The 14,111-nt window shown below is 41.8% G+C and overlaps 1 protein-coding gene and 1 long non-coding RNA gene across 11 annotated transcripts in view; both read left to right on the top strand.

The window, feature by feature from the left end:
- The window catches only part of LOC137260490 (tight junction protein ZO-1-like), a 127,578-nt gene that overhangs the window by 53,052 nt on the left and 60,415 nt on the right, over nt 1-14,111 (top strand). For 2 of the 10 annotated variants that reach the window (XM_067798158.1, XM_067798157.1), the window contains exon 1: nt 10,957-12,173. The exons of 7 other annotated variants lie outside the window; for them this stretch is intronic. In XM_067798158.1, coding sequence (XP_067654259.1) covers nt 12,075-12,173 — 99 coding nt within the window. In that variant the 5' untranslated portion in view covers nt 10,957-12,074. Of the gene's footprint in view, nt 1-7,091; nt 7,157-10,956; nt 12,174-14,111 lie in introns of those variants that run through there. One more of the 10 variants, XM_067798163.1, reaches the window with a different exon arrangement.
- LOC137260492 (uncharacterized) lies at nt 2,879-4,514 on the top strand. The gene is made up of 3 exons (XR_010954760.1): nt 2,879-2,985; nt 3,217-3,439; nt 3,738-4,514. It is a non-coding gene; the product is annotated as an uncharacterized lncRNA (long non-coding RNA).

The following is a 14,111-nucleotide window of genomic DNA, read 5'->3' as shown; positions in this document are numbered from 1 at the left end:
TTTATGGTAGTAAAAGTTAAATTTATACGAAAATGATTTATTCTTTGCAGTCCTTCAACTATTGTTTGGAATAAAACATTCCGTCTACTTAACTCAAATAACATTAGAAACGAGGCGCAGTTAACAAATTCCTAATTTTACGAACCATTATCGCTGTGTTCATACTCTTCGTTGAAATCGGGTTGTTGAGTGTGAATAGGTTCATCATTGGCGTTCGATTGCTCCGGAGATTGCTTGCTTTCTTCTTGGGCACTTTCTCTCATTTTTCTCCACAAAGTTGTTCTAGGAGTCAGAGTTTCGTCGAACTCATGTTTCTTGTACGGGCCTCGTTTTCTTTTTTTACATTTTGTCACTTCTGCCCTCTCAGTCATTTTGGCCTGTTTATCTCCTTTATTGTCCAAAATTCACGGTAAGTACATGAAAAATGCAATGCCGGGTTGCCTATGCAAATGTTCGAACTGTACCAAATCGTTAGCCACGTGTCGATGAAATTGCTGTCGACGACCAACAATGCTGCCGGAAGTGAGCAAAGTTCCTTGCTTTGTCGGAGGCACCGCTCCCATATCATTTTCAATGGTACCAAAGCGAAGCGATGTAAGGAACTTTATGCAAACTTTATACCATGAGATAAAAATTATCCCCATTTTAAAAAAACTTGTGAGTTTTGAGTGATTTCTTAAACGTGATTCCTACTTTGCCTTTTGAAAATGTCTAGCTATTAAAAAAAAAACTGTTTAAATTATTTTCTAAAATACAACCACCATTCCTTCCGACTTCCGGTTACAACTTTGGCGCTTCGTTTGACTGGATTTTACCGTTTCTAAACTAGAACTCCGCGATATCTTACTACAAGTATTTCGACATGTCTTCATGCAAGTTTGTTGCCTTGTTCTGGGTGGAAGAATCGGCCTTCAGTGTCCAATCGACTCACACAATTTGTGTACCAAGGAAAGAAGCCTGGGAATACAAGCCTGGTGATCGGGTGCAGGCTAAGTTTTCTGGGAAACTCTACACCGCTGACGTCATCAGTATCTCAGGTGGGCATATATACATACATATATATTTATGCTAAGTGATCTTGCACTAAATTTGTAGATTTTTGGTACGTTTTAAGTATTTTTCTGGTGGTTGGCATGTGCGTAGAGCTCAGATCACAAATCAGCGTCCAGTGAGCAAGACAGCTGGGTACTAGAACTAGACGCTTTACAAGTTATTTATATATATACCAGCTGAAACCGTTCTTTTAAATTACAACAAAACTTCTAACATTACACATACTGATCTAGGTCACATACACAAATTAAAATGATATTGGGAATGGAAATAAGTAATTATTCATAGATTGTAGAATTAATGGATTGTATTTGACATAAAATTTTATCTATTTCAGATGACAAAAAGGCACTCAATGTGGAGGGGAACAGTTATGTTGAAAAATACAAAGCTCGGAAAGAAAGGAATCTGAACTCTCTAACAGGTAAGCAGTAATTATAATGTATAGTTTGGTTCTTTCTGATGGAACGATGATTGCAAGGATCAAATAATTGAGTTGAAATAATAGGTATTATTTTTGAATTGAAATGAAAAGAATAATTTTCAAAATTGTTATGCATTTGTTTTTGTGAACAGAAACTGCAAGACAAAAGAAAGGGAAAACTGCCGCAATACCTTCGAACCCAGGTAAGGTCGAATGAAGAAATTGACATTGTTGTCATGACATTGTTTGACATTGACTGAAAAACACACACACAAACACAAACACAAACACAAACACAAACACAAACACAAACACACACACCACCACCACCACCACACACACACACTCTTTCTCTCTCTCTCACTGCTAGGATTTGTTACCAATGTTTATCTGATTAATGGAAACAACATAGCTGCACAATAGTAAATATCCACACAGACTTCAGTTGTTTAGGTATACTGTAAATATTGTTCACATTTTTTCAAAGTTTTTTTTTATATTAGAAAGGATATCTTACAAAGTACTATTGTTATCTATTTTCTAGAAAAGTCCACTATTTACATAATTGTGAATACATCAATAATATTTTCAGTTCAAGACAGTGTGCGAGATGCACTCAAGAAGGATGCCCTCCTGAAAGCTCGTCAGGAGAAGGCACAGAAGGCTGAGGCCTTGAAAAGGTCCAAAGAGAGGGTCCTGGAGGAGATGGACGTTCTCCTCGAGTTCCCATTCAGCCCAGAAACGCAGACCAGCGAAGACGAAGAAACAAATTTTGAGGGTAATTGAGAATCATGAATTAGATGTTTATTTGTTACTGTTACAGGAAACACCAGGGAGAAAAGTTCGGAAACAAGTTTATGCCTTAACTGTTTACTCTGTGGTGTTTATGAGTTGTAGCTGATAGATCCTTCATGTTTAGATGTACAAGTACACTTCACATGTTGGAGGTTGAACAGAGTGCATGGATTCCTCATATTTTTCAACACTCAATGGTCATATCACATAACTACATGTCTTTCATGTTCATGCTTTGTTAATTTTTGTCTTTTTTAAAACAGATGTCCCCACAAACAGCAAGGGGCATCCCACAATGGCTGTAAAACAGCCAAGAAAGAGAAGGGTAGATGAGGAGGATAGCCATCCATGTTCTAAGTGTTGTCTCCTTGAAGATGAACTGGAGAAGAAGAACAAGTACATAAAGAACCTGGAGGAACAGTTAGGTTGGTAAAAACAAATAAATTAAATGATATATGTAATGAATTAATTGTGAATTTAAAGGATATATTTTACTGTATAGAATGTTTTATAAGGCTATTTCATTTCATATTTCAAATGATTCCAAGAGGTTTGTGTGACATAAAATGAACAATGAAACCTAACCTAAACTAATTTTAATTTAAGAATCTCTGCAATCAACTAGGAGCATGTCTCCGTCAACAAGTGCACCTCCTCCTGCATCTTGCTTTGAAAGGCCAAAGCCCGGTTATTATCCAAAGGGATGCAGCAGTGTAAGTACCCTAGAGTTGTTTTAGTGTATCTGAACTGAACTGCTTAAACAGAAAAATGGAGAGAGAGTAAAAGGGTTAATGTCCTTTTGATATTTTGTTAGATGTACCTCAGATTCTTCGTTTAGTCATGAAGCACTTGGCATCAGTGAATGAAATAGCATTTGTCCATGATGTCCTGGAATTGTTCATTACCATGCTATCACAAGTATTCTTTGTCATTCTTTTTTACAGATGAAAGAATTGCTTCCCCAGTCCCACATTTACCTGTATGAGGATCAATTGAGAAGGGCCACCAACAAAATCTCTCTGAGTCCAGATGGGAGGAGGGATGGCTCCAGCTGTGCCAGGTACTTGTTGGGCATATTCTTCTCTAAAGAAGATATGTCAAACAAGTCCCTGACATCAGATGGACAATATCCCTGCCTCAACCCATACCTTGTGAACGGGATAATTGGTGTGTTAAATTTTGATTTGTTAGAACCTGAATAACTTTAGTAGATTTAAAACTTCATTTTCAGGTGTAAATTTGTGTGGTTTATTGTTTACACTTCCTTAAGTTGTTTTGAATTGTGTGGTGATCGAAGTATTTTATAGAAAAACATCTGGAATCAATGCTCTATGACCAGTGTAAAACCTTGGAAACATCTCATATAGCCAACTTTAAATTTGTTAAATTGAAAATGTATATCAGGGATTTGTATGTATGCATCTCAATGACAGCGACTGATTTCTTCTCTCTTTTTATTTTGTAGAATACACTATGAGCATATCAGACTCGCTCAGGTCAAGAGTAACAAAGGTCCTCAGGAACAAGCTTTCGGCCTTCAGATGCCGGGAAAAAAAGCAGCTGAGCAAAGTTGAAGCTGTACTGTAGACCCTGCCCTTCTGTGACTATTTCTTCCCACAGTGTATCACCAAAACTATACGTGCATACGTGCTAGGTTCACCAAACTTAATACACAAGTGAATCATGACCCACAGATATGCCATGTGCAATTAATTTGCAAAATGTGATTATTCAAATGATGTTAACTTGTCATGGTCTTTCTTCACGCCTAGTGTACCAATATGTGGTAGATTCTATGTATCTAGATTACTTGTTTCCTTCATCTTATCGACGTGTGATATATTTTCTGTATTTGCATGGGTTGTTCTGTTCATGTAATAAGTACAAATATAGTTCTGATTGATTCTAGAGAGTTAATTTATTCGTTTCATACATGCATAAAGGGGTACATGGCAAAACTATCTAACATGTATTTAAAATTTAATAAAGTCAACAAGAAAATTTTGTGAGCTGCTGATCACATCATATATCAATATCTGTCATTTCCATGTCCCAAAGTGGGAAGTGAGGTTATGTGAGCTGTGCTCACTTCTACATTTATAATGATGTTGTACACTGATGATTTTTCAACAAACAAAAGTCAGGGATTGTTCATGGAATCAAAACATTTGACGAGGTGGATTTATGGAATTATATAGCTGTACAAAATAGAAAAATATATGTATATAATTCTTTCATTTCATGAGATTTGTTGTTCTTTGATTATATATAATCGATTTGAAAATTTGCTCATACGGTTAATGGTTTTTACTTCCCATGCAGTATGTTGCAGTTTCATTTATGGTTGATCATTTTATGGTCTTTCATGGGGCGCCTTTCATGGTACTCCATTGGGCACCTCCAGTGGTACATTGATAGGCACCAGTAAGGGTACTCAAATGGGTGCTCCAGGTGGGACCTTGAATCTAATGCAAGGAGCTGCATGGTATAGCCTGGGGCGCCCCGAGTGGTACTACATATGCTGTGCTCAAAGGGCGCCTTAAATGGGACTGCTTGGTGAGGGCTAAGAGGGTGCCTTTTATGGCGCTCCAAGTAGTACCACAATGGGTACTCCATAGGGGCGCTTCTTATGGAGCGTAATTTACATATTTGGAACAATGAAAGTTTCAATTGCAGAAGGGCGCTTCCATCGAGACCCCATTCAGAACTAGGGCACCTCAAATGAGACTCCATGCAGATAGCAGGGCGCTTCCACTGAGACCTTAATGGCGCTTAACAAGGGGGCTTAAAATAAGACCTTGAATGGCACTCCAAATGGTACTTGCAAGCGGTAGGGGATTCCAGCCGCTGGTAAATACCAGGCACACCATCTACAGCAATATGTGAAGGGCCCTGCTTTCAACATAAATGCCAGAGATCAGTCATTGACCAGGGTTATCTCCCTTCCATGAGGAGGCCCACTCTCCAGCACACTGTGCAGGGTCTCTCTGTGTCCCGGGCGGTGGGGTAGCCTAGTGGTAAAAGTGTTGGCTTGCGACACTGAAGACCTGGGTTCGATTCCCCATATGGGTACAATATCATGTGAAACCCATTTCTGAAGTCCCCCACCATAATATTGCTAACAGCGACGTAAAACCCTGCTCACACACTGTCAGGGGAAGCTCTCGCTAACAGCGATGTAAAACCCTGCTCACACACTGTCAGGGGAAGCTCTCGCTAACAGCGATGTAAAACCCTGCTCACACACTGTCAGGGGAAGCTCTACCGCGTCTACCATGTCATGGTTCATGGAGTTTTATGGATCCTACAAGTGGTGTATGATAACTGGCAGGTAGTGGTGTAACTGGCAAGTGGTGGTATGATTACTGGCAAGAGGTATGATAAGTGGCAGGTAGTGGTATAACTGGCAAGTATTTTTATAACTGGCAAGTGGTGTATGATAACCGGCAAGTGGTGGTATAACTGGCAAGTGGTGTATGATAACCGGCAAGTGGTGGTATAACTGGCAAGTGGTGTATGATAACCGGCAAGTGGTGGTATAACTGGCGTGTAATGTTATGATAACCGGCAAGTGGTGGTATAACTGGCAAGTGGTGTATGATGACCGGCAAGTGGTGGTATAACTGGCGTGGAATGTTATGATAACCAGCAAGTGGTGGTATAACTGGCAAGTGCTGTATGATAACCGGCAAGTGGTGGTATAACTGGCGAGTAATGTTATGATAACAAGCAGATAATGTCTTTGAGGCATGTGAATGGTAAATATAATTTGAATAAAAGACATAAAACTCAATTTTCTCCAGAAATTTGGTGGGAATGTGTCAGGACAATGATCTGCCATGTGGCAGGTAGTGGAAGAACTGACTAATGAGGGATACCTGTCAGTGTTTGAAAGTTATCAGTGTCTGACTCATGTGTTTTAGATTCTACAAGGACAGTGTGTTATGTTGTTCAGTACAGTGACGGGGAGGGGGAGAACATCCTCCAGAGTCTCCCATCACTGTGCAACTCTGACATGTGAGACCCCACGCTGGAGTGGAATTACATCTGTAGCCTCATCCTTGTAGGGCAAGAGGGGGGATGGCGTTGTCACATGGTGTCTCTCTCAGAGTAGGTGCAGACAGTCTTGTGCCTCCACCAGCCAGTGTACCTGCATTCTCTGTTGTCTTACACTGGAACACACTTGTTGCAGAAAGCCATCAGCTTGACTTTGTTTTCAGTAGGACGCACTTGGAGAACGCCACCCTCTTACTTTATCTTTTGAAACAGGATCTTGCTTCATTTCTTGGAGTCCACGGGTACACCAGATGTTGTGAACAGTCAGTATAGGTGGATTTCAGACTGTCTCAAGTTGTGGATATTCCTGCAGCTACACCACCAGCATCTCCACCAAATACTGCTTGTTACACTTCATCATTCAAGGTGTGTCTGACTGTGTCCAGCTTTGTCCGGCTGTGCCTGTCCAGCTGTATCTAGTATGGTAAAGATCACAGGATGGAACTAAGTCAGCTTGAGCTCAAGAGTCAGTTTCAATGAAGTTTGTATTTCCATACCGGCTGATCATACAGACAAGGAAATCTGGTATCTGTGTTCAATAGCAGGTATCTTTTTGTGACTGAATTTCAAACAGCGAAAACTGAGAGTTGAGTTTTGATTGTGCTGATATTTGTTAATCTTTGCAAGAGAACAGTTTTTCTTACTTGTCATATTTCACTCTGCCGTTGTTGCTGTTGCTGTTGTGATTGCTGTTGCTGTGCTGTTGTTTGCTGAGCAGCGACACAACTTGCTTATATGTGTCAGCTTTGTGACCAGCTGGGTTTCCATGGTAACTTTTGATTGACAGATCTGGCTATGGATGAAAACTGGATGGTTGGTTACATGAAGGTATGTGATACGTGATATGTGATACGTGACATGTGATATGCCACATTTGACACGTGACATATGAGAAGTGAACTTGTGACATAATTCTTTGACATACGCTGATACGTTTTTCAAAGACTGCTCACTCATGGTTCAGAGATGTATGAAAAATCCTAGACATATTGAGAAGACCATGTACATTGTGGTCTCAGATGGTGTTGGTAGTCTCGGGCAAGGGGCAAGCTGATGTCATTTGCATCTGATGGGGTTTGCAGAAGTTGTCTCCCCTTGTCCATATCACATGACCATAGTCATTAGAGACAAGTCTCCATATAGTGTCGAATGACAGTGAGGAGCGATAGCTTGTGCCGTTAAAAATGAGGAGAAAGTTTAAGTGTTTGATTAAAAGAGTTCACCAAGGACATTGGTGTTTCTTTCTGTGTCAGAATACAGTAAGCAAGGACATTTTAAGTGAAGGAATAGTGAGTTAGATGGAAGATTTTTTGTGATATATGTAATGCTTGAATCTCAAGGAATTTTTGCCAGATTTTATGTTGTGGTACTTCTCAAATTACAAACTCATTTTCTTGCCTGCACGTGCAATGTGCTCTTTAGTTGTACAATCATTTCTGTGGCCCCCACTGCAGTATTACTGGAATATTGCACTCACTCACTCACTCACTCACTCACTCACTCACTCACTCGCTCACTGCGTGTCACTGTAAGATGTTATCTTAAAAAACACCTGCAATACAGTGATAATCCAACACTTTCCAAAGACCTGTAACCCTGAGGGGCTGTTTTGAGAGCTGTATAGAGAGCCTATGGAGAGCCTATTGAGAGAAGTGTAGAGAGCCTATTGAGAGCTGTATTGAAGGCTCTGTGTGCCGTACATACTAAGATGGGCATGTCGTATTATCCTGGAGGATTTCTTGGTGTGTATATTATTGGATCTTAATTCCAAGTCTTTTTGTTTTCTGACATGACGTGATAGATAAGCACTTCCCTCTTGATGTGTGTGTTACTGGTGACTGATGATGACATTGATGTATCACACTCACTCCCAGCTGTCACCCCCTGATAGACTCATCACACTCACACCACCTCCAGCAGCTGTTGGTGGGGAGGGCCGGTACGCTAATGCTTAGTCCCAGAATACATACAATACTGATTGCAAAAACTAAACCCATTTAAACTGAAAAAGACCCAGATATAGGGAGGGGAGGGGAAGGGAGGAGAGGCAGGCTGGCCACCTAGGGTGGAACACTGAAATTTGTATGTGTGCGGCTTGAAGAGTTTTCAGTTCTGAAGTGACAACAAATCTAATGTTACAAAAGAAAGTCTGACCAAACATAAGCATCTTTCAAGTGTGCTGCAGAAAGATTTATTCACACTGTTTTAGTACATTTTGTCCAAATATGTTGCTACGATGAGATCAGACTGGATATTCCACGATAGTAAAATTGCATCACATTGCCTTGCCTAACACTGACATACAAATTGTGCCTCTCTACATCTGAGTCGGTTTTTATGTATTCTTTAATGCTTAAGGCTCTGACGATGAATAGAAGCAAAAGGAGAACCTCACTTGAGTGCCTTTGATCTTAGATATGATCACTAGCAGTTTCCCAAAACTTTCATCAACTAATTTCAAAATGTTGAATAAGAAAACACAGCCAGGTGAGAATCTGTTACGGCCTGGTGTAGTTGCCGTGACAGAAGCCAAAACTGACATCCCCAGAGGCCAGGTGGAGTGTGACAATTACTGTACTGTCATGCTCGATCGACCAGGTATGTGTGAGTGTTTACCTGAGCGTCTGCCGGTGTGCCTGTGAGTGGGTTAGCGAGCCGGGCAGGCTTGACATAGCAGACGTGACTCTCACTGTCGCACCAGAAGTCAGTTGTGGGCTGTGTATCAGGCATGTGATCACCTATAAACTGGACGAATGTTTCTCAATGGACTGCAGGAGGATAGACCAAAGTGTCTGAAGTGTGACTGATGTCTGACAGGCAACTTTATGATTTCCAGACAGTAAACTGATGTTGTATGTGTGTTGAGGTGGGACAGTCGGTTGTATTCATCTCCTGGTCACCACCCAGCCTGCTGTAGGAGACACAACTTGCCCCACTGAGAGCAAGCAAGAACTGATACTGTCCAGTCAGGAGTTTTGTTGTGTAGCCTGTGTAGCCTGTGGAGCCAGGAGCCTGCATTGTCACACAGTCCTGTATCATCATGGATCACAGTTTCAGCATCAGCCTGTGTCAAACATTTCCCAGGACAGTCACAGTACTCACTCGGCTGTTACCGGGTGACTCTAGACACTAGTGTTGATACTTGGCTACCCCTGGACACATCTCTTTTGAAGGTTCCTACGTAACCAGCCTGTCTTCACATTGACCAGAGGCCAAAGTCGATGACCTCTCCATGTTACTTCACAGCAAAGTTTACCCTCACACTGACCTTACTTAATCCCTCACCAAGCCAGCCAAATGACCAACTCAAGTCTGCAGGCATCAAAGATTCCTGGTGATAGCTGGCATGTTGATGGACGATTGATGACCTGGGTATCAATAGAAGCTTGATCAGCCATCCACGTCTCCACGGATACGTCATACAGTCATTCACATCGTGTCTTCATGTGAGACTTGGGCTAATCCTTTCATTCTTCGTTGATATACCTGTACATACAAACCCAACTGATATACAATCAGTATTGATATAGGTTGTGTGGAGATACTCTCACACACAGCATCACATTTTCAGACTTCAACATTCACTCTTCTTCAAGTACTGGACATTGACAGCAGGCTCCCAACATTAACACAGAAGTCATGTTGACTCTCTTGTGTGTAGATTCCAAGCACAAACAACGTTGTTGACGTCAGCACTGCAGTTGACAGACGTCCCTGCTGTGTGTATAGGGGCAGTCTGATATGATTACAGTGGGGGCTTTCATGTGCTCCTCAACCAAGTGTTCAGTTTCAGATTTTGGAGTCCGTTGGAAGGATGGGAAGAAATCTGTGTGTTGTTGAATGGAATCTCTACATGCTGCATGATTCCCTCATAGACTACATGTCAGATAAAAGTGTACCGACCTGATAACGACCAGTGTTTACCTGGCTGGTAATTACTGGATCTCTCAAGCCACCCACCTGTGTCTACCTGTAATCCTGATGGACTAATAACAGTCTGGTCAGATAACAGAGACTGGACAGACATCAGTGTGACAACTGGACTCTGGGAGGTGACACTGCTACTTGATGTATACACACCTGTCATCATCATAATCATCATCCCTGCTGACGTTGTGGTGTACGACAGGTGATGCAACTGTGCTGACCAAGTTGTTACATCCGCCGCTCAGTTCACTGGCTGCTGTTGTCTTCAGCTCTAGCCATACCCACAGATGGGTACTTCGCAGATTATTGAGATCTCAAGGTGACAACGATTAGAGCTAAATTTTGATCAAAGTGGCAGCAGTTCTTGGTTGTTATACAGAGACAGTAGGCTGCTGCCATCTGTCTACCCCACCAGTTGCTGCAGCTCTTCAGCATGTGGTCCGTTACCTGACCAGATTCCCTTACTTCGGTGTTTCCCCGTGTTGGTTGTGGTTCAGCAGTTGTCCTCACAGGCAGGATCTGATCACTGCATGTTGTCTGCCCACATTAACTGTGTGGACTTTGTGGTTACACGTTTTTATCCAGGAAATTCAACAAGTTGACGATCCAACCATTGAAGTGATTAAACGCTTATCCACCTGCCTGGCGTGAAATACTTTATACAAACATCACATGACTACACGACCTGGTGGAATGTGGGCACCTTGACAGGAAAACCCCTTCAATAGTCACAACCTGGTCATGTGATGAGTAGCTGTGATATTCAGGTGTGTGTGATAAGGAAGGTGTATTCACCACTGATGTGACAACATGGGCAGGTCGTCTCGCTGGAACTGATGTACAATAGAAGTTAGTGACTCGAGCTCTCAAGTATTGGACATCTGTTGCCTGGATTTTTATATTGAGTTAGTGTGTGAAGGAGTCCATGGCCACATCGGCTGTAACTACGACACTATTACTACAACTACTACAACTACTGCAAGACTACTACAACACTACAAAAGCTGATGGTGTAGTCACAACTGATGTGTGTAGTCAGTGATGAAGGACAAGGAAGATCTGTGGCATCAAGTGTAACAACTCAAGCTGTATCTCCACCACCAGTGTGGAGAGAAGGAGATGAGGACTCTGTAGCTGTCCTGGGACAGATCTGTACTGTGACTACCTGTACAGCTGGGTAGGATATGCCTCGGTGCCTGTGGTGGTGTGGGCAGCTATTTCAAGCCTGCATCTGCCTCTGCACATTCTGTCATTATGATACAAGATTTACATTCGTGGATGTGACAGTGAATGAGACATGTGAATCTACTTGTGTATTCATTCATTGGAAATATCTGACCAGGAGACACATTCCAACCTGATCGCAATACGGTCTACATGAGGCTACTCCCAGGTTATTAGAATCCTGAACAATTATGTGCAATATGCTGATCTGTAGTGTGCACATTGCAACATTACCTGGGATATAGAGGATTTATCCAATTGCGTTTGTGTTCCTTCATGTCTTATGATGGGGAGATTTCCTGGGTTTTACTGAGGATTTATAAACCAGTGTTAAGTATATCATTACTTATCATGGGTGTATAGGGGAATATAGGATATATTCTACCAGTGTTGATGATACAGATGCTGATATCGGGTGAATATTATCTGGTGTTGACAGTGTCAGAAGTTGACAGATTGACACACATCTGTCTTATTGATGGCTATTGTTACCTGAGGTTGAATCACTGAAGGATTACATCACAGTGTGCTGTCTGTTTGTGTTGTGATACGAATGTATTCACACTGACTGCGACATCGTGACCAGGATAACACCATGAGACGTGACCACCGCAGACTCTCTGTCAGTCTCAACGATGTTGCTGCAGGGTCCTCAAAAAACATCAACATGTGGAGCAGCTTCATTGACGCAGAGGTGAGCAGAGGAGGAGGGTGGAGCTAGGGTGGAGTGTGTGGATGAGGAGGGTGGAGTGTGTGGATGAGGAGGGTGGAGTGTGTGGATGATGAGGGTGGAGCTAGGATGGAGTGTGTGGATGACGAGGATGGAGCTAGTATGGGGATGTGGGGGTGTTTTTAAAGCGATATTTGGAGATTGGAGAGATTGTTGGTGAATGTAAACTCACAAAGTTGAAGTTACTTCTAAAAGTTGGTCTACATCATGAAAAACTGTTTTGGGAACATGCGTTGATGTTGACGCACGTATCGTTTCTGTGTATATGTTTGAACTGACATTGAGTACTGGTGTTGTTGGTGCCGGGCAGTGAGGGGTTTTCATCACATGTAGGACAAGTCCCTTAGTCATGTCTGCTGCTGCAACTCACAAGTCTTTTGTTAGATTCTGTTTAAATGTTTCAAATTCCTTGACTGTTTACTCTACAAACAAGAAATGTAGACATGTAACCAGTTGATAGGGAGGTGCTTGTAGATATATACATGTGGTGCATGTGGTGTAAGCAGGTGCTTGATGTGTAGGAATATGAGCAGGTGCTTGATGTGTAGGTATAATAGCAGGTACTTGTGTGGGTATGTAAGCATGTATTTGTTTTGCAGATATATAAGTTGGAGCTTGATGTGTAGGTATATAAGCTGGTGCTTGATGTATAGGTATATGAGCAGGTCTTTATTGTGTAGGTATGTAAGCAGGTACTTGTTGCGTAGGTATATAAGCAGGTACTTGTGTAGGTATGTCTGCAGATGCTTGTGTAGGTATATAAGCAGGCACTTGTAGTGTAGATATGTAAGCAGGTACTTGTGTAGGTATATTAACAGGTACTTGTGTAGAAATGTAAGCAGGTACTTGTTTTGTAGGTATATATAGACTATGTTTAGCCTGTCTAACAACCACCCAGAGTGTACAATATTACAAGTGTATGAGTGACAGACTGAAGCTGTTGTTTGATGGAAGTCTATTATCCTGTATGCTTGATGATCTTGTATTGCCAGTGGGTTTGTTTTGTATGGTTAGTGTGGACACCTTGTACACAGCAGGAGTCGACTGCACATTCCACACCTGCAGCACAAGCTGTGGAATATTAAGCTGGATTAAATCCCCTGTGAGTGTTGAAGTATGTCAGATGAGTAAGGAGGGAGGTATGTTGACGGTAGACACATACAATGTACAGATATACGGTGTTATGAATGATATTCCTTAGTCATTCTGCACTACCTTCGTGATTTATTCAGAGGTCTTTGTTGTAGTGAAGTGCTGTTCTTCCCTGCCTACTCTTACACTGTAAGATCCATTATACTACATTCAGACAAGTTGAAGTATGTGTCAGGCGTTGCATGGGGGCTATTAATAGATCATTCCATTTTACCTGTGACCTGTGACCTGTGAGACCCAGCTGTCACTGAGAGTTGTGGAAGCATGAGACTGTGATATACACTTGATGACAGACGAACTTGATGGCTGGTTGATCAGTGTTATCAGCAGTGGTTGTCAGGTTCAAACAGATTTCACTCCATTTCAAGTGACCTCAACCAGTTTCAGAGTGGCTAACTTTATTGTGTTGCTAGATAGGTTTTATGTCTAAATTGAAGGCACTGAGTAGTTTGTTATTAACTCGCAAAGTCTAATGAGAAGTCAAGTGTACAGGTAATCTCAAGTTGTGCAGGAGGTTAATATAAGGAACCTATCAACACCAGTCAGTCTAGTGCTCAGGTATCACCTGAACGTCTTGGGTGGTTGGCAATATTCCAACTATATGAGGGCTGTCTGTAAATAATCAAGTCTGGACCAGACAATCCAGTGATCAACAGCAATAGCATTGATCTATGCATTTGGAATATGATGACATCTGTCAACCAAGTCAGCGATCGATCGGCACTGACCACCACATCCCTTTAGTTGCCT

The sequence above is a fragment of the Haliotis asinina genome, chromosome 13 (genome assembly GCF_037392515.1).
Source record: "Haliotis asinina isolate JCU_RB_2024 chromosome 13, JCU_Hal_asi_v2, whole genome shotgun sequence".
Taxonomy (NCBI): domain Eukaryota; kingdom Metazoa; phylum Mollusca; class Gastropoda; order Lepetellida; family Haliotidae; genus Haliotis; species Haliotis asinina.
The sequence above is the reverse complement of the archived record's forward strand: the minus strand, read 5'-3'. Positions and strand labels throughout refer to the sequence as shown.